Below are 23,511 nucleotides of genomic sequence, written 5' to 3'. Positions count from 1 at the left end.
CATGGCCCTAGTGGAAAGCAGACTGCCTTTGCAGTCCATTTAATTATTGTTTTCTAATTCTCTTTAATGGACCCCTGTATTACCTGCATCTGGAACAGACCACAGTCACTGCCTTAGTGCCCCACTGCCCCCACACTCACCCCTACCCACCCAACACCACCAATATCACTTTAAAAGAATTCCCTGCTTTCTTTTAGAGCCACAGATGAGGAAACCACCGTTGAGATTGGGCTGTTTTTCAGGGAGCCAGGTTTGAAAGCCAATTTTGATCAAAAGCAACCAGGCTGCAGGGTGGGGAGATGTGTCTTTTGCATCTAAATTGTAATTCTAAGTAGTTTTCCCCCTTTTTTCCCTTTTAGAAACACATATGCATGAAATAAGGCCTATAGCTGTGAATGTAGAGTTCTGCATTTATGGTTTTTCTTTTAATCTCAAAAACACATTCTTAATCATAAACAGATTTTGATGCTATAGCTTCCATCAAATACTGCCTCTTGTATATTCCAATGAAATGAGCTAGAAGTGATCAGACTATTTTTACCTCAGATCTGTAAATAACATTTCTATGTGAACCTGGGCAAGTCATTTGTTCTCTTTGAACCTACCCCTTCCCTTTCTCCTTTCTTCCTTCCTTTCTTCCTTTCCTTTCCTTTCCTCTCCTTTCCTTTCCTTTCCTTTTCTCTTTCTTTCTTTCCTTCTTTCCTTTCTTTTCTTCCTCTCTTTCCTCCCTCTCTCCCTTTCTTCCTCTCTTTCTTCCTACTCCCCCCTCCTCCCCTCCTCTTCCTTCTTCCTCTTCTTCTTCCTCTTCTTCTTCTTCTTCTTCTTCCTCTTCTTCTTCTTCTTCTTCTCTCTCTCCCCCTCTCTCTCTCCCTCTCTCTCCATCTCAGAGCTAAGAGGCCATATGGCATCTTGTAAGGATGAGTTATTATAACACAATTATTAGTATGACCACAGTTGCTTCTAGCATTATCTGGGGATCAGTTGTGTTATTTCACTTGCTTTCTCTTTTTATTTTTCACTAAAGTTGCAGTTAATTGGTTTATATTCCATAATAATGGAATGCAGGATTCAAATACGGGCATTCTAGCTTTGCATGTTTTGTTTGTTTGTTTGTTTGTTTGTTTTGGAATTTGAGAAGAGAAGTAGTTCTCCTAAGCTTACAAGCAGGATTCACAACCAGTCCAAGAATATTTAAAACAACTTAAGGGGACCTACTCTTTTCAAAAGATCCGAAAGTCCCCTTTTAGTTGTATGTTATAGACACAGATAATACAAAAAATATGTTTTGTCTTTGTCTTCAAAGAAATCTCCCCAAAACATTCCACTAGGCAATGCTTTCCTTAGGTAATGTTGATGGTTTTCTCTATGTAATAAAAAATCCAAACCTTTTAAAAGTTTTATAGTTAATGCTCATTACTAATGTGGGCAAATTTTCCTGGTAATCACTTGAAGTGGTAACATTTGATAATATTCACTAAGCTCATTCAAGCTTTTTTATCCCTAGACAGAGCTTATGCTACCCCTCACTAAATTTTAATGTGCATAAAAGGCAGGTATCAAAGGATAGACTTCACTAAATTTTAAAGTGCTTAGAGATTTCTAAATTTTCGCCTAAATAAAACCAACACCATTAAGAAAGAGGATAGACTAAAATGTGTAGAACACATGGAAATGCCAAAAGTAATCCTTAAAACAATAAATGCATTTAATGCAGCACTTCAGTAGAGCAGATAATTTCTTTTTTCACAGCTGAGGACACTGAGGCACAAAGACATGTAAACCACACAGCTAATGGAAGCAAACTCTGACTCATACCACGCCAGAGTCTGAGCTCACAATGCTCTTTACAGATATTTGTTCACTGCTCTTTAAAATATCTAATACTTGACCTAGTCTTCACTGATTCTCTACTATGTGTCAGGCACTGAGAATAGAGTATGAGCAAAACCCAGGGTTTCCTTTAAGAAGCCCATGTCTAAGCCATGCCTCTGTGTTCAGGAAGAGAATAGGTAAAGACTTGTTTCATTAAGGCTTCTCTCATTTCATATTTCAAGTGAAAGTTCATTTAAGCCAGTCAGCTGTGGTCAGTGTCCATGGCCTTGTTATCAAGGTCCAAAGATTATCTGGCACTCCTCTTGAGAATCTTCTAGGATAATGGTAAGACTCTCAATTACAAAAGAGGTTAACCAGGGTGAATCAAGAGTCCCTCCAAAAAGTCAGAGTAACATTCAGTCTCCAACTGACTACTTCTTAGACATTGATAAGCCAAACCAGCCCAGGAATCCTTCTCAGTCTGATTGAAGAAGCTGCATGGAAAAATATTTTGATATAACCACCTGTTTAGATAAAAAAGGTTGGACAACTGTCCGGACACATACACACAGTGACACAAATTACATATATACATATATATATACATATATATACATATATATACATATATATACATATATACATATATATGTGTGTGTATACACATATACATATATGTGTGTGTATGTGTGTGTGTGTGTGTGTGTGTGTATATATATATATATATATATATATATGCTCCCTAGAACATTGTTTTGCTCTACACTGGCTTACACCAACTTCAGAGTAGAAAGTGTTTGTATCTATTTTGCAAGGGGGATAAGTGAAAGTGGACTGCAGGAGGCCTCCCACCAGCACCACAGAGCAGTGCTGTGGCCCATATTTCAAGTCCTCCGGTCTGCTTACAAGGTGGTGACCTTTTTCCCTTTCCTTAATATGTTGGGATATGAACATTTTCACAGCTATGGATAAGAATATGACATTCAAAGTGGGGAATCTATTTTGTAGAAATATACATTTGTTTATATTGGGTTCAGTAAAGTTGTAATCGTTTTGAAAGAGAAACGTGACTGTAAACCTGTTTGTGTATTTCACTGCCTCTTATTTAAGGCAATGGTGATTGGCACTGACCTCGTGTGGCCCTCAGTTTGTTTTCTTCGTTAATATTCAATGGTTCTGGGAGGCTGGCTCAGAAATCAGAAGTTAAGAATCTTATTTTTTATCCTTACAGAGCTGATACCAATCTAACAAATAAATCTAATAAATATTAAATCCAGTAAATCTATTAACAGATCTAATAGATACAATTAGGAAAAGAGAAACCACTGAAAATGGATTTAGAAAACCAGAATGGCAAAAAGGACATAAATGATTAACAGAGAAAATTTCATAGCGAAACCATATGACTAAGTGAGAAAAATAAAGAATATTTATCAACACTAAGGGAAAGAAAATTGCGAACAAAGTTTTGAGGGAAAACTCCCATGCATGAACTCTAGTAATTGAAAAAAAAGTATTGAGAACTGGAGTTACAGTACGTATGTGTGAGAGTCCAAAGATGTTATTGGTTTATTAAAAAGAAGTATTTACTTAGAGTGTTTCTGCATACCCTCGCACCCCTCATCATCCTGGTCATTTGTTTATACATTTGAAATTACATAACCAATCTGTGTGGGCTTTACTCTCCTAATAGGGCTTTTTCCCCCCCTGTCATTAAGATCTTTATACTATTACTCTTTTTTACTGAACCTAAACACATGACCAGGAAAGCTTGTTTGCATTCTGTTTAGAACATGGGTATTTAATTAGTGCCACTTCTGTAAACACACCATGCTTAAACTGATTACATTTGTTACAAATCACCTCCAACTATACCTTTAGCAACTAAATCACTCTTGCTCATCAGCTATCATTTATGTCTTATTAGCATCAAGAGGAAATGAAACAAAGTCACACCCATTTAGTTTCATCTCAGGACTCTCCCGTGCAGGTGCTGTATTAATGGTGCTGGTTTGTTATGTGGTACGCTATAAAAACATGAGTAATTAAGTGATGTTGTGTAAGGTGGTCAGACAACATTGTCTTCTAAGTTAAGCGTATTTCAGTCATAACCCTTGGAGGAACTGCTCTAAAACTAGGTACCATATTTTGTTATTGAATCGTTTCTTAAAGGCATCTCCTAGCTAAGAATTTTTTCTATTTTTTCTTCCTTTTGTTCTAAATATTTCTGGCAGGTACTAAGCACAAAACCATGCTAGAAGCCCGGAATGGAAGTGGGACTATCAAAGCCTTTCCTAGGGCAGGCGTGAAAGGCAAAGGACCAGTTAATAAGGGAAACACAGGTCTGCAAAACAAAACGTTTCACTGTGAAATCTGTGATGTGCACGTCAACTCGGAAACACAACTTAAACAGGTAGACAGCGCAAATTCTAGAAATGAAAACAGATAGGGGACACCCTTATGGGCAGAATATGTGTGATTCCTTTATTCCCTTTCTTTCCTATTTTCCTCTCCCATCCATCCATCCATCCATCCACCCATCTGTCCATCCATCCATCCATCCACTTGTCTTGTATTCATTGCCCTTATTTATTAATGCTTATGTCAGTTGCCAGGGGAATACTAAGATGTAATGTTTTCTAAGGCCTTTCAGAAATTGTCTGAAGTGAGTTTGTACTATTCTTATATCTGAAGAGTGGGAGAAAAAAGGGGTATGAGATATTTTCTCTACCAGGTTTCCCCCTCAAAAGTGTTGATTTTCTTTAAAGGTCAAATTGCAATGTTCCCTTTTTACTTGTTTAGACATTTACATGCTACAACTAATTTTATACTGTTCTTTTATTTTATGTACTTTATTACATGGTGTTGTACTGTGTTTCTAAACCCTGCAGTGACCTGCTAAAGAGATTACTAATCCTATTGCATTCACTTTTTCTGTGAATAGCCTTCCAAAGAGATCAGCTGTACACTGGAAGGGCCGGCCCTTGTATTGTGTTGTGTTTTATATGCATATGTACAAAATTGGACTCATTTTATGCACCTTAGTTATTTATCTTTAGAATTTAGGGGATTGACATTTGGCTGTACAAATGTGAGGATAAATATTAGTATGGAAATAAATTCATGCCTGCCTGGGCATCTTTGTTTATTTGCACATAAAATTCCTTTAGACATTCCTTTCCTTTGTAAACTTTCAAAAAAGGAGATCTGTGCAGTGATATAGAGAAAGGCTGGGAAAAAGAAGAGCCTTCTATCCGTTAAAAATATACTAAAATGGGTAGCATAAAAATATGTATCCTCAAGCCATCAGGATCCAAGGACAAAAGTGCATGCTTTTTTATTTTGGTGTTTCTGCAACTTCTGTGAAGTAACTACTATCCTTCTTCAGGTTAAAACAGTATTTATAAGGGGGGTTTGGGGATGATTTTTTTAAAGCTGTCATTTTTAATTGCTTTTAATAGCACATTAGCAGTAGAAGGCACAAAGACAGAGCTGCTGGGAAGCCCCCGAAACCTAAATACAGTCCTTACAACAAACTACAGAAGGCAACACATCCACTGGGGGTGAGTGTCTTTGTTGCTTCTCAAATGATAGTGATCTTGAATGTCCAACAATCTGCTGAACTTGATTTTTTTTTTTTTTGGTCAGTTACTGTATGAAATAAATGGAAGGTACCTAAGTAATGACAAACAGCTGATTAGAGAGTCCAGACCCTACTCCACCAATAGAATTACTTATTTCATGAGTTGTTTCTGTGGTTTGCCACTTTTGGCCAAGGTCCAGCACCTTTATCTTTTGGAGTTGGGCTCTGGTTAATGACAGAAGCATGGGGAAGGGAATAAAGCCAATCGTTGGAGTCAGGTAAGTAATTACATGAAATCACATGAAATCTGGCCCTGCCGTTAGTTCAGAATTTCAGGAAAGGTCAGTGAAAAATTTCTTCAAGGGACAAAACATTGGTGTTGATGATGCCCTCAACAGTTTTGGATTTTGAATAACAAAGTCTGAAAGGCATGGCTTATTTTATTGAATTATCAAACCAGGGACAGTATCTAAGGCCTGGGGAAACACTTTCTGGGAGATGTCCCCTTCCCATTACCCCAAATACACCATTTAGATTAGTGAACACACTAGTATTAATGCCCCGGCCTGGAATTTTTGTAGGAACTTCGGGGAAATCTGTGAAACCTCCTGATAATTTCAAGATAATATTTATGACCATGTGCTTCTTCTTTTTTTTTTTTTTTTCTTTGTCGAATTGACCACAGATTTCTCAGGGATACCCAGGGCTCAATGAAGAGTTAAGAACAACTGATCTATATAGTATGTGCTGAATTATGCACTTTGAAATTTGTTTTCTTCAAAATAGATCTTATTAATAATTGGTGCTATTGTGTGCTGCTGGCCTGTGAAAATATAGTTAAAGGAAAACTGCAATCATCTATTATGAGACCTCAGTAGGAGTTGACCCAATTAATTTAGTAGCATCACCCATTTTTATGCAAATGAAGTCACTTTACTCTTTTATACAGAAGCAATTTTAGCTGCATTGAAAAGCTGTGAATTCTATGCAGAGCTGAGGTTTCAGCACCACTAGTCATAACTTTGAGTGCTATTTCTGACCAGCATAGACACAAGTTTCAACAATGAAGTGAATGGTTGTTAAGTAAACAGGGAAGTCAAATTGTATTAACAGTTACCCTGCAAACCTCAGTGGTAGCTCTGTGTTAGTTTCCATAAATGGGAACATTCTTTCTGTGAGAGCAGCCATCTTGCTAATGCTACTAGCCAAAGAATGAACTGGTTTTGGAGAGTAGAGTTGAGAGCATGTGGTTACCATGTGCCCAGAGAGGAAGCCAGAATGTCAGATTCAGGGAGAAGTAAGTGGTCTTTTCTTCTTCGTTGCAACTGGAATTTTGTTATTTTTATTTCTCTTTATTACTACCTCACACCTTGCCGTGCAACTCAGTTTGTACACTAGGATATGCTCCTAGTAGCTGACAGCATTAATAAATCTCCCTTTAAAAATATCTTCCCATGACAGTTAATGTGTGTGTGTAAAGAGTAAAAAACTCCCTATTTTTTTCTCAACATGAATACTTTCCTACTTTATTGAGAAAAATAAAGTAAGGTTGCTGAGTACTTTTCTGGGGGATTTTTCAGCATCCTAGATTGGCCATCTTCAGTGATCTTCCAGCTCTATCAAAGAAAAGATGTTTGTTTACACTTCCCATTATTTTTATTGATCATTCACAAGTGTGATTTCATCTTTGTACTTGTTTACTGCTTTATTTATTTATTTATTTATTTAGAGAGGCAGAGAGAGCAAGCAGGGGAGGAGCAAAGAGAAAGAGAGAGAGAGGGGGAGAGAGAGAATCCCAAACAGGCTTCACGCCCTCAGTGCAGAGCCTGATGCAGGGCCTGGACCAACCTACCAAGAGTCGGATGTTTAAAGGAACGAGCCACCCAGGCGCCCCAACTGCTACATTTTAAAAGCTGCCCATCATTTTGGATTCTGAGTGTAGATGCCCAAACTCTTGTCCTTCTGCCCTCTTTTTTTTTTTCTTCTTCTTCTCTCCCTTGCAGGTAAAATTAGTATTTTCAAAAGAACCTTCAAAGCCATTGGCTCCGCGAATTCTACCAAACCCACTGGCAGCTGCAGCGGCCGCTGCTGCCGTGGCAGTGAACGCCCCCTTCAGTCTCCGAACTGCCCCAGCGGCAACACTGTTCCAGACCTCGGCGCTCCCTCCAGCACTCCTGCGGCCAGCTCCTGGACCTATTCGGACCGCCCACACTCCTGTGCTGTTTGCTCCTTACTGAATTCCAAATGGGAGTACTTGTACTGCAATAATTTTTCAAAAGACAAAACAAACAAAACAAAAGAGAACTATGCAGTGTTTATTTATAGTTTAAAGTATATCCGAAGAGCCAGGACTTTTGATAGTGAATTGAAAAGATTATTTAAAAAAATTAAAAAAAAAAAAAGGAGGGAGGTTTGGGGGGGGAGGGGAGGGGTGGTATTTTCTCCAAATTAAAGCATTCCTCTTGAACATTGATTGTTTTAGAAGTGATCTCCAGCATTGACTTGTAGTGGTATCTAGAACTTCTGAAGCCTTTGTGACTGTGCTTTTGGGCACCTATTTCCCTCTGCATTGTCTTTCCTGCTTTATGAAACAACTATACATTGTAAGGGCATTAACTGGTTCCAGTGTATATATATAATAATTTACTCTGTAGATTAAGATAATATGAAAAGAAGAAAAACAAAACAAAACAAAAAAACATAAAAAAAAACACACACACACACAAAAGCAACACTGTGAATAGTAGTACCCGTGCTGGTCCTCTTGCTATGACAGCAATTACTGGGTATTTATCCCAACAAAAGTAGATACAGTAGATGTCTTGTAAAACAATAGTGCTGTGTCTCAATCTATGCCACTAGGTTTTAAAGAGTCGCAAAAGGTAGAATGAACAACTATTTCATGCCAGTAAACAGTCAAACGATAAACAAACACCAGAGGGTTTGTGGAGGTCTTCCTGGTCCACATTCTCCCCCTCCTGTCCAGCTTGTAAGACTTTAAGTTGAGGACAAGAGAGCAGGGCTAAGCATCGAGATAGGGGAGACATTAATAAAGGTAGTTGCTTACAAAGTACTCATTTTCCCACCCTGAGGCAGTATTGCTGGGAATCGGGAAGGCTTTGTAATGAAACTATATCTGAAAACAGGTAAACCCGTGCATCACGGGTGTTTCGAAAGAAATCAGTACAAGTGTTTTGTTTCATGGATAAGGAACGGTCACGACCTAAGATGATAATGCAAAGTAAAGGTTTTTCATGTTAGTGTATATCCAAAACAAGAAACAAAAACAAAAAAACACAGAGAATATTGCATCTCTGCAATATATCCCCTTTATATCATACCAGTAAAGCTGTGTCTTAGGCAAAGGTTTCTGCTTTGAATATGATGATAGATGTTAGCTATTGTTGTGGGCTTTTTCTTGTTTTTTAGATTTCCTACTGACATGATATAAACAATTAATATATATTTAAGTGTTAGTAAAACAAGAAAAATGAATCTGAGTTGATTGCAGACCAAGGATATAGTGTTGGAAAAAAACCTGGTAGGACGCACTTGACCATCATTTCTCTAGTGGAGTTGTGAAATCTGGCAGCCTTCTGTGTTCACCGTAAGGCTGAAAGGAGTTGATGTTTTACCTTTAAAACAAGATTTATCAGGGGTATATATAAATATATGTATATTGTATATATGTTAGAAAGATTAAGAGAATAACTTATAAAAAGAAAATCTATATAAAATAATTATATAACCATCCCATGTTACATGTTATCATTAAGTTGGTAACGAATGGCATAAAAATAGCTGTGCCTTTAATTTGTGATAAAGGCTATTTGCTTTTTCCCATAGAAAGCTAACATATACCTATCACTATGATGGGGTTTGATGCAGCCAGTCTGTTGCATTAATAACAACAAGGATACTCAAACTTAGAACAATGATGAAACATGTACAAATCAACCCTACATGATTTAGGTTTAGAGAAAAAAAAATATTTTTGAAAAGGTTTTGTAAAGACTATTTAAAATATAGGGAAGGGCTGGATATGGCCTTCCTAAAACTGCTCTTATCTAAACTGTAGTAACTTTTTGAGAGGTATAAAGATTCAAGATGAAACCATTTGAGAGATAGGTATTTAGCATTTGTCATTTTATATTTAAGAAACACCCATAGCGTGCTTGGTGCTCAACATTGAACGTGGTCTTTGGAGTTCTTCTCCACCATCTATCTAGCTATAGACATTTGTCATATATACGTATCTTTAAAGCAGTTGGCTTTATATATCTTTTGTTAAACAACAAAAAAAATAAGGGTAGAAGGAAGGAAGGAAGGAAGGGAAAAAAGGGAGGAGGGCAGGCAGACAAGACAAAAAAGTCTTTCATTAGTCCTTGGTAAAAAGAATTTCAAACCATACACATCTGGTTAAACATGTTGGTTAGTGTTAAAATTTGTTTTTTGAGAGTATCTGGTGATTTTACATTTACCAATACCTCTACAATCTGGTGTTAGCAAGTGTTTCCTTTTTTCACTCACAGACCCTACTAGTTCAGTCAGATGGAAAGTTGCTCATGAGTTTGTTGTTTGGGGCTCTGTCTATATCTCGTGTGACCAGCTTCTGACCGATTTGAACTTAAGTTGCCTTTTTCTGCTTTATCAAATATTTTTATCTTTCGCTGTAAGTTAGCCTGAATCCTTATCCAACAACCTTTACCCCTGAGAAAACCTCTTTCTATTGGAGAACCTGATGTTAACTGATGCAATCTCACTACTCTGTGCTTTTGCTATTCTTTCCCCATTTTCACCAAAGTGAACAAGCCAGTCCACTAGAAGTCAGGGCCTGTGGGATGCAAAGAGTCCTGGATCACAAGGTGTTACTAACTTTAATGATTTGCTGGGAGCAAACAAATCAGCCATATTTTCTCCATCAGCCATATGAGAAAACTCAGAAATACCTAACTCCCTTCTGCCTCACTTCGCTATGGAACCATTTTTGTTTAAATGGTCTCTTAAATTGGAGTTGTAATCATCAGTTGTCTTTTACTCACTACCTAATAAAGGATGAAGCCTAACTATAGAACTTACAGTGGATTTTCTGTGAATTGTTTCCCCTACTCCACATATTTATCAACACCAGATCAACATCTATTACAGTTCAGACTGCTATAAAGCTATATCCTTTCCCGTAGGGAACCTTTTTCATGAATAAAGATCAATAATTCAGATTGGTCAGCACTGGTGCTCTGAAAATTCCCAGGGGTGGTCTGACTTTATGGTTATATATCCCTTCCCATGCATCACACCCGTGGCGAGGAAGTGATAGAGGAAGCATCTCCGATTTCATTTGAAACAGATATAAATGCATTGCAAGAACCAAATGCCTCTGGACAAAGCATTGCCACACCTCATCCAGATCATCCAGACAAATGGGAAACAGTCGTTGGGGAGGTACTGTATTTCTCTTTTGAGAAAACAGGTGATTACATATAACAAATCGTTCCTGTCACCGGTCTTAATCTTTGAAGGGTTCTATTCACGTGAGCAAACATGGTTGGCTTTTGGCACCACTGCCTCATCTGTAAAGACTGCAGTCTTTAGGTACCATTAGGCCTCCCTTCATCCACTGCGATAATTCACTGCTGTTATCATCAGAGATCTAATTTGGTTTCTTGAAAGGTGCTACATATTTTGCTGCCAAAGAACTATTTAACCAAGAGAGCGTTCACGCTCATTTGGAAATTAAAAGAGCAGGAAATCATAAAACAAAAAACTGAAAGACAACAAAGTTTCTTAAAATAGGATTACTCAAAGTTTATCCAAAGTTAAAGTTTTATGTACCCATATAAGTTTCTAAGGCACAGAACCAATATATAGTACACATGGCATTAAATTCCACTTACAATTAAATTGTAACTTAATACCTTTGCCCCCACACCCATTTAATTTTCGACTTTCTTGAAGAAATCAGATCACAGAGCTAAATGATTCAAGTGGTGTAGAGACCTCTTCCTTCAAATATGAATTAATATAGAGCACTACCTTCCTGTGCATTCTCATGGATAGCATTATGTGAATAGCTCTTTGTATACAGGAAAGCATCATAAACTAGTAGGGAAAACAATGAACTGAAAGAAGTCAGTCTATTGTAGACTTTGTCTCTGATCAGCAGGATAATAATTAGATAGTTGACTAATGCTTTCCCTTAATTTCTTCATCAGTAATATGGCTGAGCTGGTTTTCTATTTCGGCATTAAAAAACCACTTCTCTCATCCTTTCGAAAATAAAATTGCTTTCTTGTAGTGACCCATTCAGCTACTCACATATTTGCATGTGTCCAGAAATGTGTTCTGTATTCCTCTCCATCCTGAATATACCACGCTATAGGTCATTCATCTAATCAATCAGAATGTAGATTTCAACAATTATCAGAGGAGTTGCTAATTCACACTGGACATACAACAAAGTCATAAAGGATGTACTGCATCTATTTTCTCAATCTAGAGCATAATAAAATTTGAACAAGACAAACCCCAATAAAAGCAATAGAAAGTTGGCAGTGCATGTGTGGAAGGGAGCAACATATTTAAATGCCTCATCCTTATGCCTTTTGTTGTGCTTTCTCTCTTCAGCAGTAATGGTCTCCATCACTAATTCTTCCCTGTGTTTGCGTGTGTTTTAGCTAATGGACACCTTAGTAAGACCACTTCTTCCACAGTCAAAGGATATCAGTGATGCTCTCGACATTGTTACAGCAAGAATTATTTGAACTGGGTCCTGACATTGAATGTCTTACATGTTGATTTCTGTTGGTTTTCACCAGAAGTGTAGATTTATTTCTAGAGCATCTCTTCTGGTCTTTCTATGGCATGCTTTATAACAATGGCAAAGGCTATTACCAGGAAGTGAAATGGATCATTTATATGGCAAGTCTTCATTGTCTACTCACTGGTTCTGAGAGTAGCATCAGGGCTTCCAGAGAAAGATATGTTGATATGTTGATACATCATTCTTAGGTGGCCTACAGGATCATTACTTCCAGGAATGGCTTTATAGCTTTCCAGAATTATGAATGGTGATGAAAGGCCAGTTCTGCACTGGAAAACTCTTCTATGTGCTACTTTTTAGAAGTCCATGCAAGTTACAAAAGGTCACAGAGTTTGAAAAATTCCTTGGCTTGCTCAGGTGTGAAAGAACCAAGAACTACCTTCAGTCTGATCATCTTTTTACTCTTTTCGGTGACAGAAAGCCATCTTTCTTAGATGTTCAAGTTGACTCTACAAACCGCCAAAATGCATTCCAGGCCAAACCTGATGATTAATATGCATGATCAAGTGGGGTATCTTGGAGTTTGCTCAAATTTACAAAGACCACTGAGAATGGGTTCATGTTCTTTTTATGACTGACGAGTCAACTCTAAAAGCAATTTCCAAAGAGAAGATCTAAAATGGTTTGTAAGCAAAAAAGTGTAACTAAAAATAAGTACTTGAACGGTGACCAATTCTAAGGTTAATTGTGTGTGTGTGTGTGTGTGTGTGTGTGTACATGAAGTGATAGAGAATGCATCCTTTTTTCAAAATCATGGTATTACCTTTTTTTTCCCCTCCAATGATCAGGTTGGTTGTTATTTTAAGACGAGAAACTCTAACTTCACATTTGAGAATATTAATAAATTTAAGGCATTGGAGAGTTTGTCAAATAGGTATAATATTAAAGTACTATGCTCTCTAGTAACGTTTTTATGCTAGCAGTTTGAGTTGGGTAATGCAATTGTAACATTTAATACAAGCTTCTGACATTCAATATAGAATTTGAAACTATCAAATCTTTAAATCCAGGTAGTATGCAACACATGGTAAAATAGGACTAAAGAAAATTATCAAAGAGAGAATCCTATATTGGGGACCTAGATTATATTTTTTTCAGGAAACAAAATATGTTAAAGTCATTTGGCTTTTTGATTATCTAAATCTAGTGAGACATAAATCCATTGAGAAACATAGTTATGGAGTTTTTAAACCATGGTAAAAGTGTATGGAATTTTATTAACTAAAAAATAAAAATGTGGGTTTTATTGGATACTTGTCAGCTGAATTTAAAATATATTAATTGTATAATTTCAGCATTGGACACCAGGACTAGACAAGGCTAATGTTGGGTAAAGACCTTCCACTAAGTGTTTTGCATCTATTATGACAGTCAGCTTGTATTATTAGATACAGAAAAGTAATAAAGTTCTTGAGATTCTGGAAATTTTAGCTTTCATGAAATAGTCAAAAAGAATTTCCTGGGATAACATCTGTTTTTTAAAGGGATTATGGAAAAAGTATGTGGAAGTATTGGAAATTGAGGAAAAGGCTTGTGGCTAAGGGATCTAGGCATAAGATCGATCATCACAAAACAATGGACATGCTCTCTGGCTTCAACACAAATTATCTATTAGGAAACTGGGTCAACTCACTTGATATTTTGATGATTCCCTTCTGAAAAAAAATAGGAGTAACAATGTGATTACAAAGATACACTAAACAAAAATCTGAATTTAGTAAACATAAGTCATTTGATTCTCAAAATTGGTTCCAAAATTTAAGCCTAATTCCTATAAACTTCAATAAAGTTGTTTTAAAATGCATCTACTACTTACAGTGTTCATATTCCTACATATATTCGGGGGAATTGATCTGATGCCAAACCAAGGTCATTTGTAGCTATGTTAGATCCTCAATCTTGTCCTGAAAATAAAAAAAACCCAAAACTTAAAATAGATTTTAAGACATCTAGTCTTATACACACATGGAACTCTAGGCTAAGAACATTGTTTTTACTGGGAAATTTGTTGGTCATATTTTTTTCCTTTTATCATTCAAAATCTTTTGTCAATTCAACTAAGGTTTCCTTACTGAATTGTAGTCATTCATTTCTGCTAGTAATATTTAATTTACTGGAACTTTACAATTAATTTTAAATTTCCTCCTAAAAGTGGTCAAAGAAAAATTTAGTATTAGCTAATGGATGATGAGATATTCAACTCTCGTAAAACCTGGGGGGGTTGGCTATTTTTAATGGTTATTCTTAATAATGGAACTTTAAATAGACTCAATCAAATAAATTGAGTGATGACTTTGCCTATTTACTCACAGCCAATTTGAGCCTTAGTCTCAAAACCTAAAAATAGCTAATCCACATGCATTTAGTGACCACAAATTGAAGGCAGTATTTGTTTTTGACAACCAGATTTCTGATAGGAAACTTTGGCATTAACATTCAAAAACATTGAATCACATTTTGAAATTTTAAAAATAGGCTATGGTGTGCCCTACATTTTTGTAACCCTGCAACAAAACTACTCAAGGGAACAAAATTATGTGATTCTTTTTTTCACTCTTTATCCTCATAGTTCAGAAAATATAAGCAGGACTTTGTCCAATATCAACCACTTGGCAAAAGATTTGACAAAGTTTTATCCAAAGACAATAATACCTCATATTTGAAAGAGGTGCAGTATATGTAGCTTTCTTGATTTTACAAAAGAGAAAGAAAAGGAAGGAAAGAAGAAAGAAAGGAAGGAAAAGAAAGAAAGAGAAAGAAGAAAAAGAAAGAAGAAAGAAAGAAAGAAAGAAAGAAAGAAAGAAAGAAAAGAAAAAGAGAAAAAAAGAAACTAGGAATCAAAGAAATTGCCTTGCCTATAGTCACACAGATATGGCTGATTCATTGGTCAGCTAAAATGATGCCACACTGGCATACAACTAGCATGTTCCTTGTTCATCTGCATATTAGGGATCTTGAGCAGCAGAAAGCAAATTGCTCAGGATGCAAATTCGTGCCACCTTATAGCTCATGTTTGGTAAATGACTTTGCTCTTTTCATCTTGCCAAATTGTGCTGAATAACCTTTAATTGGAGGTTCTAGATGTCCCCAGGTAGACTTGGACCATCGAGATGAAATTTGTGTGTGTGTGTGTGTGTGTGTTGCATTCGGATACTTGAATTATGATTATTTGTGTTGCTGTTTTTATTCATTTTCATTGAAGACCCAAAGAACTGCCCCTTGTATGCCAGTAAAGTCTTAAATCTAAAATATTGATAATCAGGTCATTCGCATAATTTGTATCATGCCATTCTTCTGTTTTAAGTCATGTAACAAAATCTCCCCATGTGCTAATAATTTCCCCTATTTGAAATGAAGCTGTTATCTATTTTATTGACTCACCAATGTAAGATATAGAACATTTTATCCTGTCTCTGGTCCTATAGGTTACACTTTCAGCTGTGAACAAATTGATCTTTATTTTGTTTTCAGGAAGTCTTTAAAAATTTTCAGTTGTAATAAAGGAAAGAAACTAGAGGTATTTTTATGTGATGGAAGCTCCCTCGTTCCTTCAGCAGCTCTAGAAATGTCCTCAGCCATTAATCCCTCTCACCTCGACAATATCGAAATTGTCCAGGTACAAAACATTATACGTGGTTTCAGGAAATTAGCACATTTAAGTCCTTAGTCTTCACTTAGTTCATAAAATAAAGATGATTGCTAATTTTCCTGTCATTCACAAAAAAATCCATAGGTAATATATCCATTTAGGAAACATCCTTCTTAGTTTAAGTTTTAAGGTTCTTTGGAAGAGAGATATTATATTAAAACAAATGAAGCGTGTGTTCCATATGTTCTAGTCTACTTGTTTGCAATGTCTTAGCATTCAGAGAAGTACAAAAAAAGCTCCATAATATGGTTGTTCCAAGTGTCAGCTAAAACTTTAAGTAACTCACAGAACATGTGTCTCGCGACCGTTTCTCAAAAGAAATGTGTTGTTTGAAGGGGGGACAAAGAGTAAAATAGTTATTTTTTGTCCATCTCTGAATGATGGCTGTTCCATCGTCCCTTCTTTCTCCCTTGTTGGAAAGACAAGAATTCTCAGGGCGCTTGGGCGGCTCAGTCGGTTAAGCGACCAACTTCGGCTCAGGTCATGATCTCACAGTTCGTGGGTTCGAGCCCCGCGTCAGCCCCGCGTCGGGCTCTGTGCTGACAGCTGGGAGCCAGGAGCCTGCTTCTGATTCTGTGTCTCCCCCTCTCTCTGTCCTTGCCCCCGCTCTTTCTCTCAAAAATAAATAAATGTAAAAAAAAAAAGGGAGGCAAGAATTCTCATCCTTTTAATGTATATTTTTGAGACAGAGAAAGAGAGCATGAACGGGGGAGGGGCAGAGAGAGCAGGAGACAAAGAATCCCAAGCAGGCTCCAGGCTCCATGCTGTCAGCACAGAGACCTACACAGGGCTTGAACTCATGAACCGTGAGATCATGACTTGAACAGAGCCCAAGTCGGATGCTTAACCCACTGAGCCACCCAGACACACCAATGTTTATTTCTGAGAGAAACAGAGACAGAGCGAGTGCGAGAGAGCGTCAGCAGGTGAGGGTCAGGGAGAGAGGGAGACACAGAATCCAAAACAGGCTCCAGGCGGTCAGCACAGTGTCCCAGGCGGGGCCGGCATCCACAAACTATGAGATCATGACCTGAGCCGAAGTCAGGTGTTTTGCCGACTGAGCCACCCAGGCGCCCCCAAGAGGTCTCATCTTTAAACTGACGACTTAGTGCATTTCAATTCAGGGTAAGGCAGAACAATCACTTGACTTCTAACATTGAAACCTATGGTTGGTCCTTGCTGAAAAATAAAATTCCAGTGCAGAGACGAGGTTACAAGATAACAGCCATGTTTCCATAGGGCTGAAAAGTTTTTTCCATGAACAGTATTGTGGGTTTTTTTAAAACAAATTTTAATTAGTTCCCAAGCGTCCCCCCCGAAAGCACTTTTTTAAGTGGAGATTCTGATTTTCTTGACAAATCAGAAAAATCTGAGAGCCCTAGTACTGCGTTCCCATTAGGCAACTATTAGCTGCAATTGAACTGTGCCCCCTTTGGACAAAGCAGAGTTTTGCAATTTATTATGATGTACACTCAGAGATCATAGCAATTGTTTCCTGCCAGGCCACTGTGATCATTTGGTTTGCAAACTCCAGCGTGGCCTTTTGATTCTCAGCCACCACCTACTTTTTTGCCAGCTAGTTTTCAGGGTTCTCTTCAACCCTTTACCCTCTCCGTCAATTTGTCATTGCTGGCTTCATCTTGTAATGCTTTTGAGTCTCATTTTAGATACGCAGTTTCAAAAGGATGAATGTTTTGCAAGCATCAATTTCAGTAAAGCCTCCCTTCACTAGAATATGATGGGAGTATGTGGGATTTTCTAGAGTTGACACCCAGGAAAGATCTGATTCGGGCAGCCAGCAGGTGACCACATTCAAAGAAAGGATTCTGCCGTTTTCTTCTCATTTCTCTAAAGGAGACTTTGGCTTCAGTTTACAGCAGACACCAGATTTCAGGAAGAAACACCAAGCATAGTTCATATGGAAACACATCCTTATCTTTGTGATTCTTTCTTCAAGTAAAATATGAAAAAAAATCAGAAATAATAATTTTTCTGAACATACCTTTGCTGAATACATTTTGGTTCTTTTTTTTTTTTTTTAGCACCATACACATGTAAAGTGCCAGGTTGTTAATTTGAAAAAAACTCATAAGAAGTATTTTTACTAACTTTTGAAATAACCCCCATTCTTTCCCACATTTAGGATCAGCATTCGAAATGTCTATCCTTAAATTCTGCCTGACTCAAATGACATAAATATTAACATCTATGATTTTTAAAGTGCTAATCATCTAATAGCAAAGGTCTCTTTCGTGTTGTTTTCCTTAGAAATAAAAAATAAAATAAAGTAAAAAAACCGAAAACAAAGCAAAACAACAAAAAACATGGCTGATCATGTTTCTGCTGAGGATTCCAAGTCATGAGCCTAAGCCAAAACTAGATTTGGAATCTTAACTAACATACAACTTCACATTTTTTGAAGCGTGTACTCCAGACATTGAGAATAATTTCTGGCCAACTCCTAGGAAATTGCTCATGGTCTTTCTAAACAGGGAATTGTTATGCTGAAGCTAAAACCAAATGTCAGCTAAGGTCTAATGTTGGGGAAAAACAATTAGAACATTACCAAATTACCCTCCTGTTAAAGAGTTCACCTTCAAAAGCTAATTATCAGTTGATCATGTTTTATTCATTAATCAGAATTATTTTCAAGAGTGTCAGAGCATTTCAGGGTGGGCTGGATTGAGTTAGAATGGGAAGGACTACATAAACATAGCCTCTGCAAGCCTGTGATTGATTCAGATGCAACACTGGATGGGAGCAAAATGCTATATAGGATCAGAGCAAATGAGGCCTGTTTGGGCCACTATTTCCTTTTCTCTGGATTTCTTCTAGGTAAGAAGTGGGAGAGGTAGGGGGGCACAATTGCCAGCAACAGCTGGTACAGGCATGGTTCCATCAGATTTAAGAAGAAAAGCCCAGTTTATGCTAACTCACTGCCATTGTATACTTAGGTATATGAATTTGCTAGGGCTGCTGAATTAATTACCATACACTTTGATGGCTTGAAAACAACAGAAATTCATTCTCATACTGCTCTAGGTGCTAGGAAGCCAAAATCAAGGTGCTGGCAGGATTGGTTTCCTCTTAGGGGTTGAGAGGAAGGAACGGTTTTGTGCCTTCTCCTAATTTCTGGTGGTGGCTGGTAATCTGATGCATGCATACCCCTGTGTCTGCCTTCATTTGAACATTGGGGTTCTCTTTGTGTGTCTTCATATCACCTTCCTTACAGGACTGTGTCTCTTTTATGTTTTATTAGGACACCAGTCATGTTGGACTTAGGACGCACCTCCTTCAGTAAAGTATGGCCTCATCTTAATTAATTACATCTACAAAGATCCTATTTCCAAATAAGCTCACATTCTCGGGGTCTAGAGGTAGGACTTTAACATCTCTTTTTGGGGAGAAAGATCAACCCCCTTTGGGTTTACCTGACCTTCCCTGGAAAACTTTCACCTGCAATTTGTACCCTTCCCATTAAAGGGTTGTTTATAATTTTGGGGCTTGCCTACTTTTTGATTCAAAGAGGCCTCCACTTTTATCATCAAAGGTGGAGGGAGCACACAAGCAGAATAAGGCCCTCAATACTTTGTTTTTAACTATCTTTTCTATTTCTCAAATACTCTGTCCATTGCTATCCAAAATCAAGTCTGCTGTCTTTAGGTTGGGTCCTGTAGAAGCAGAGCCTGAAATGAGATTCTTAGGAAAGTTTGTTTTGTTTTGTTTTGTTTTTAACTGAGGGTGTGCTCTCAGGAGAGAAGGAGTAAGGGAAGCAGCACAGGGGCCGAGGGGAAAGATAGGCTTTAGCCTGGTCTCTGGAAAGCTATGAATACTTTCAGTAATTCTTTAAGATACTATTTGATCATTCATATAATTCAAGGATAAGATATTCAGAGAGACAGGCATAGTCAGAAAGAATGCTGAACTGCGAACAAAAGAGATGGCTAACACTAATTCTTAAGACCATTGGCAACTCATTGGCTATCTTTGGGCAAGCTGATTAGAAACTTGCAATTTATACCAGTTGCACCAGGGTGATCACTAAATAATTCATTCATTTATTAATGGTGTAGCCATTAACCCGTTGCAAGCTCAAGAACGTCCTGGGTTGGTCGACAATTGTATGGACAGTTTATTTTTGACCCTGCTTTTCCCAATTTAAAAATGAGTGGGTTGAAATAGATGATAAAAGGACCGTTCCAATGATACACATTTCTGTACAGTGCCTTGTGTTTAATAAAACATGTTCCTTTTTAATAAGGGGAAGGTAACTAAACCATATTCGGTGCCAGGCTGTATGCTGAATCCCATGCTTCAGCTTTTTAAATTTTATCTTCGTAATGATTACAAGGGCAAAAATATTACTATCCCCATATTACAAATGTGAAATAAGTAATATCAGGAAAGTCCAGCAGTGGGGCGTCTGGGTGACTCAATCAGTTGAGCGTCCGACTTCAGCTCAGGTCATCATCTTGCAGTTCCTGAGTTCGAGCCCTGCATTGGGCTCTTCACTAAGAGCGCAGAGCCTGGAGCCTGATTTGGATTCTGTGTCTCCCTCTCTCTCTGCCCCTCCCCTGCGCCATGCTCTGTCTCTGTCTCTGTCTCTATCTCTGTCTCTCTCTCAAAAACAAATAAACATTAAAAAAAATGATAAAATCTATTATGAGACAATAGGGAAACTTAAATGTGGGGTACTTATTGGCTATTAAAAAAAAGAATAAAGTCAAGCAGCTACCCCAAGATAAACAGTAAGTAAGCTTTGGAGACAATATTTAGATCAAGAACTCCAATGCCGAATTTTTTCTACTGTATGCTGCAAAATGTTTCATCAGTCTCTTTTGTAGAGAAAATAGCAAAACTTCCTACAATCCAGCTGAAGAATAGATAACCAGAAATCATTTGTACGACAGGCTGAAGGTCACAGCTTTTAATTAAATTTGTTGAGGAATAATAATGTTGACTATGATCACAATGATAATGATGATGATGGTGCTGATGGTTCTGAGCTCATTTCAGATTCAGAGCCCTTCACTGTTGGCTGTCTATTTTTTTCCAGTAAAGGGATGTAAGATGTTCAGACCAAAGTGCAAAAATCTGTGACCAGCCATCAACCCTTTCACTGCTCTTGGCAATACCTGTTCTATTCAAATCTCAAATTCCTTTTATTTAGTCTTCAGTGTGTTGTAGTCACTTTAATACAGCGATAAGATTGATGTTAAAGGGCCATCGATTACACAGCAGCAAGAAGAGGCTCTGCTAGACCTGGTGAATTCTTTAGCAGCAGTTAGAGATCACGGAACCCCAGGACTTCTCCATAAGGCACTTGGCCTGTTTCCACTGTCTATGAACAAGGGTCCTAGCACTGCAGGTGAAATGTGTGACAGGAAATGGACTTTTAAATACGGTAGAAAAAAATTGCAGGGCCAATCTGCCTTCCTGATGGCATCCTGAAAGCTCTGAGGACTAACGTATCTCTATCACTTAATGAAGGATCATTTTATCATCTGTGATGTGTCTGAGACTAACTGCCTTCCAAGTTTGGGTATAACAATGCCTGCATACTTTAGGATCTAGGGTAATGACAAGTGTCCAGAGCTAATTTCTGTAATTTTAAACAGGTTTTGAAGCATTTAAAACAAATGGTTTCAGCTATTAAACAACTAAAGATGCCCTCAAGCAGTGGTTGCCCAAGTGTGGTACATAGACCACCCCCATCAGAATCACCAGGAAAGCTCATCATGCAAATTCTTGGGCTCTGCCTAAGAGAGAATCAGGAGGTTTGAAGGTCATGTCCTACCTGTTTCCAACTGACACGGTGATTCTTTTTGTTAGTGTTTATTTTTTGAAGGAGAGCAAGACAGAGTGTGAGCAGCGGAGGGGCAGAGAGGGAGACAAAGAATCTGAAGCAGGCTCCAGGCTCTGAGCTACCAGCACAGAGCCCCACAACGGGCTCAAACTCAGGAGCCATGGGATCATGACCTGAGCCAAAGTCGATGCTTAACTAACTGAGCCACCCACGCACCCTGACATGGTGATTCTTGTGTACCCTAAACCACTGTCTGAAAAAGCTGCCAGTTCTGAGATCCTTTAGTGGCCTTCTTTTATAATCTTTGGTATTAAAAATAACATAGGAATAGTGTCACCACTGTTACTAGGCTTTTTCCCAAAAGGAATTTTTCCACTTTGGTATAAATCTTCTATAGATACCAGTTTATGTAATCGCATAGCTGAGGCCCCGTCTAGAGAGTTTACATGCCCCAAATATCACTGCATTCCACTTTAGGGACAAAGCACACACAACATATTGCAAGTTCCAAATCCCATGGGATCTGGGCACTTACAGTGAGTATCCCTGCCTGCTACTCACCATGCCTGAGAGTCTTGAGACTTCAGATGCTAGTGGCCAGCAAACAATAAAAGGACATGCTTCACTTGGGGGGGGAATCTGAGCCTCTGTTCCAACTATGCATATCTCAGACCAGCATTTAAGACCATGTTTTTATAAGTCATTCTTCCTTTCCATTATGTTTAGCTTGATAAGGTTGGGTGTATTCTGTCGTGCCAATATTGCATAGCTCTTGTCCAGCCACTGATTTCATAATGAGGTAACTTCATGTCATTGCTACATTTTTTTAAAAGAACATTCCTTTTTTTTAAGTTTATTTATTTTGAAAGAAAGCAAGAACACAAGCATGGGAGGGGCAGAGAGTATCTGAAGCAGGCTCCCTGCTGAGAGCAGGGAGCCCGATGTGGGGCTTGAACTCACAAACCACGAGATCATGACCTGAGCCAAAGTTGGAGACTGCTTAACTGACTGAGCCACCCAGTCAGTTGTCACTGCTGGTGACAGCCAGTGTCACTGCTACCTTAGTCAACTTGCCCAGCTTATGCTATTTACAAACTGTATGAGCTAGGGTCAGCTATCTAATTACCCCATGCTTAAGTTTCCCCATTTGTTAAATAGAGAAACTAATAGTACATATACGTCATAGTGTTCTTATGTCCATGAACAAACCTAATATATGTGAAATGTTTAAAACAGTACCTGCCACGTAATAACCACAATATAAATATTGCTAATATTATTATCATTATCATTGTCATTATTTTGTATGCCTTTTACACACAAGCAAGAGTTCCTAAACCAAATGTATTTTCAGAGAACAACAGATATTTTGTACTCAGGATTGTGTGTGTGTATGTTGTGTGTGTGTGTGTGTGTGTGTGTGTGATAAATCATCTATTGGTTTAAACATTAGTGTTAAGGAAGAAATGCCTAGGCATGCATTTGTGTGTGCTGGGAGGTCTTCAATACTTTTTATTTAAGACCAAAAATAGGTTTTAAAATGTACAGAGGTTCTTAGGTATAGAAATAACGATAGTTACTGTTTACTGAATATTTACAATTGACCAGACACCTTATATGCATAATCTTATTTAATATTTATAAAAATCCTTTGTGGTAAACTTTATTAAGATTGATTTTAGTCCATTGTCTAAGAAATTAGGCATTCAGAGCACGACCAAATAGCAAGTAGGTACTGTCATAGGTATTTAAACCCAAGTCTCGCTGTTTCCAAATTAGTTACTCTTTTCACTCAAATTAATCATCTCCTAAATCAATGGGTGTTTAATCTGTGAATCTTA

The 23,511-nt window shown here is 37.8% G+C and overlaps 1 protein-coding gene across 3 annotated transcripts in view; it reads left to right on the top strand.

Annotated features, from left to right (window-relative positions):
- Positions 1-10,473, top strand: part of ZNF385D (zinc finger protein 385D) — a 902,334-nt gene extending 891,861 nt beyond the window's left edge. For all 3 annotated transcript variants that reach the window (XM_043595510.1, XM_043595512.1, XM_043595511.1), the window contains 3 exons: positions 4,047-4,225; positions 5,274-5,375; positions 7,399-10,473. In XM_043595510.1, coding sequence (XP_043451445.1) covers positions 4,047-4,225; positions 5,274-5,375; positions 7,399-7,632 — 515 coding nt within the window. In that variant the 3' untranslated portion in view covers positions 7,633-10,473. The remainder of the gene's footprint in view (positions 1-4,046; positions 4,226-5,273; positions 5,376-7,398) is intronic.
- The last annotated feature ends 13,038 nt before the right edge of the window (positions 10,474-23,511 follow it).

This window comes from Prionailurus bengalensis, chromosome C2 (genome assembly GCF_016509475.1).
Source record: "Prionailurus bengalensis isolate Pbe53 chromosome C2, Fcat_Pben_1.1_paternal_pri, whole genome shotgun sequence".
In the NCBI taxonomy this organism is placed as follows: Eukaryota; Metazoa; Chordata; class Mammalia; order Carnivora; family Felidae; genus Prionailurus; species Prionailurus bengalensis.
Note: the sequence above shows the minus strand (reverse complement) of the source record. Positions and strands in the feature narration are given on the sequence as shown.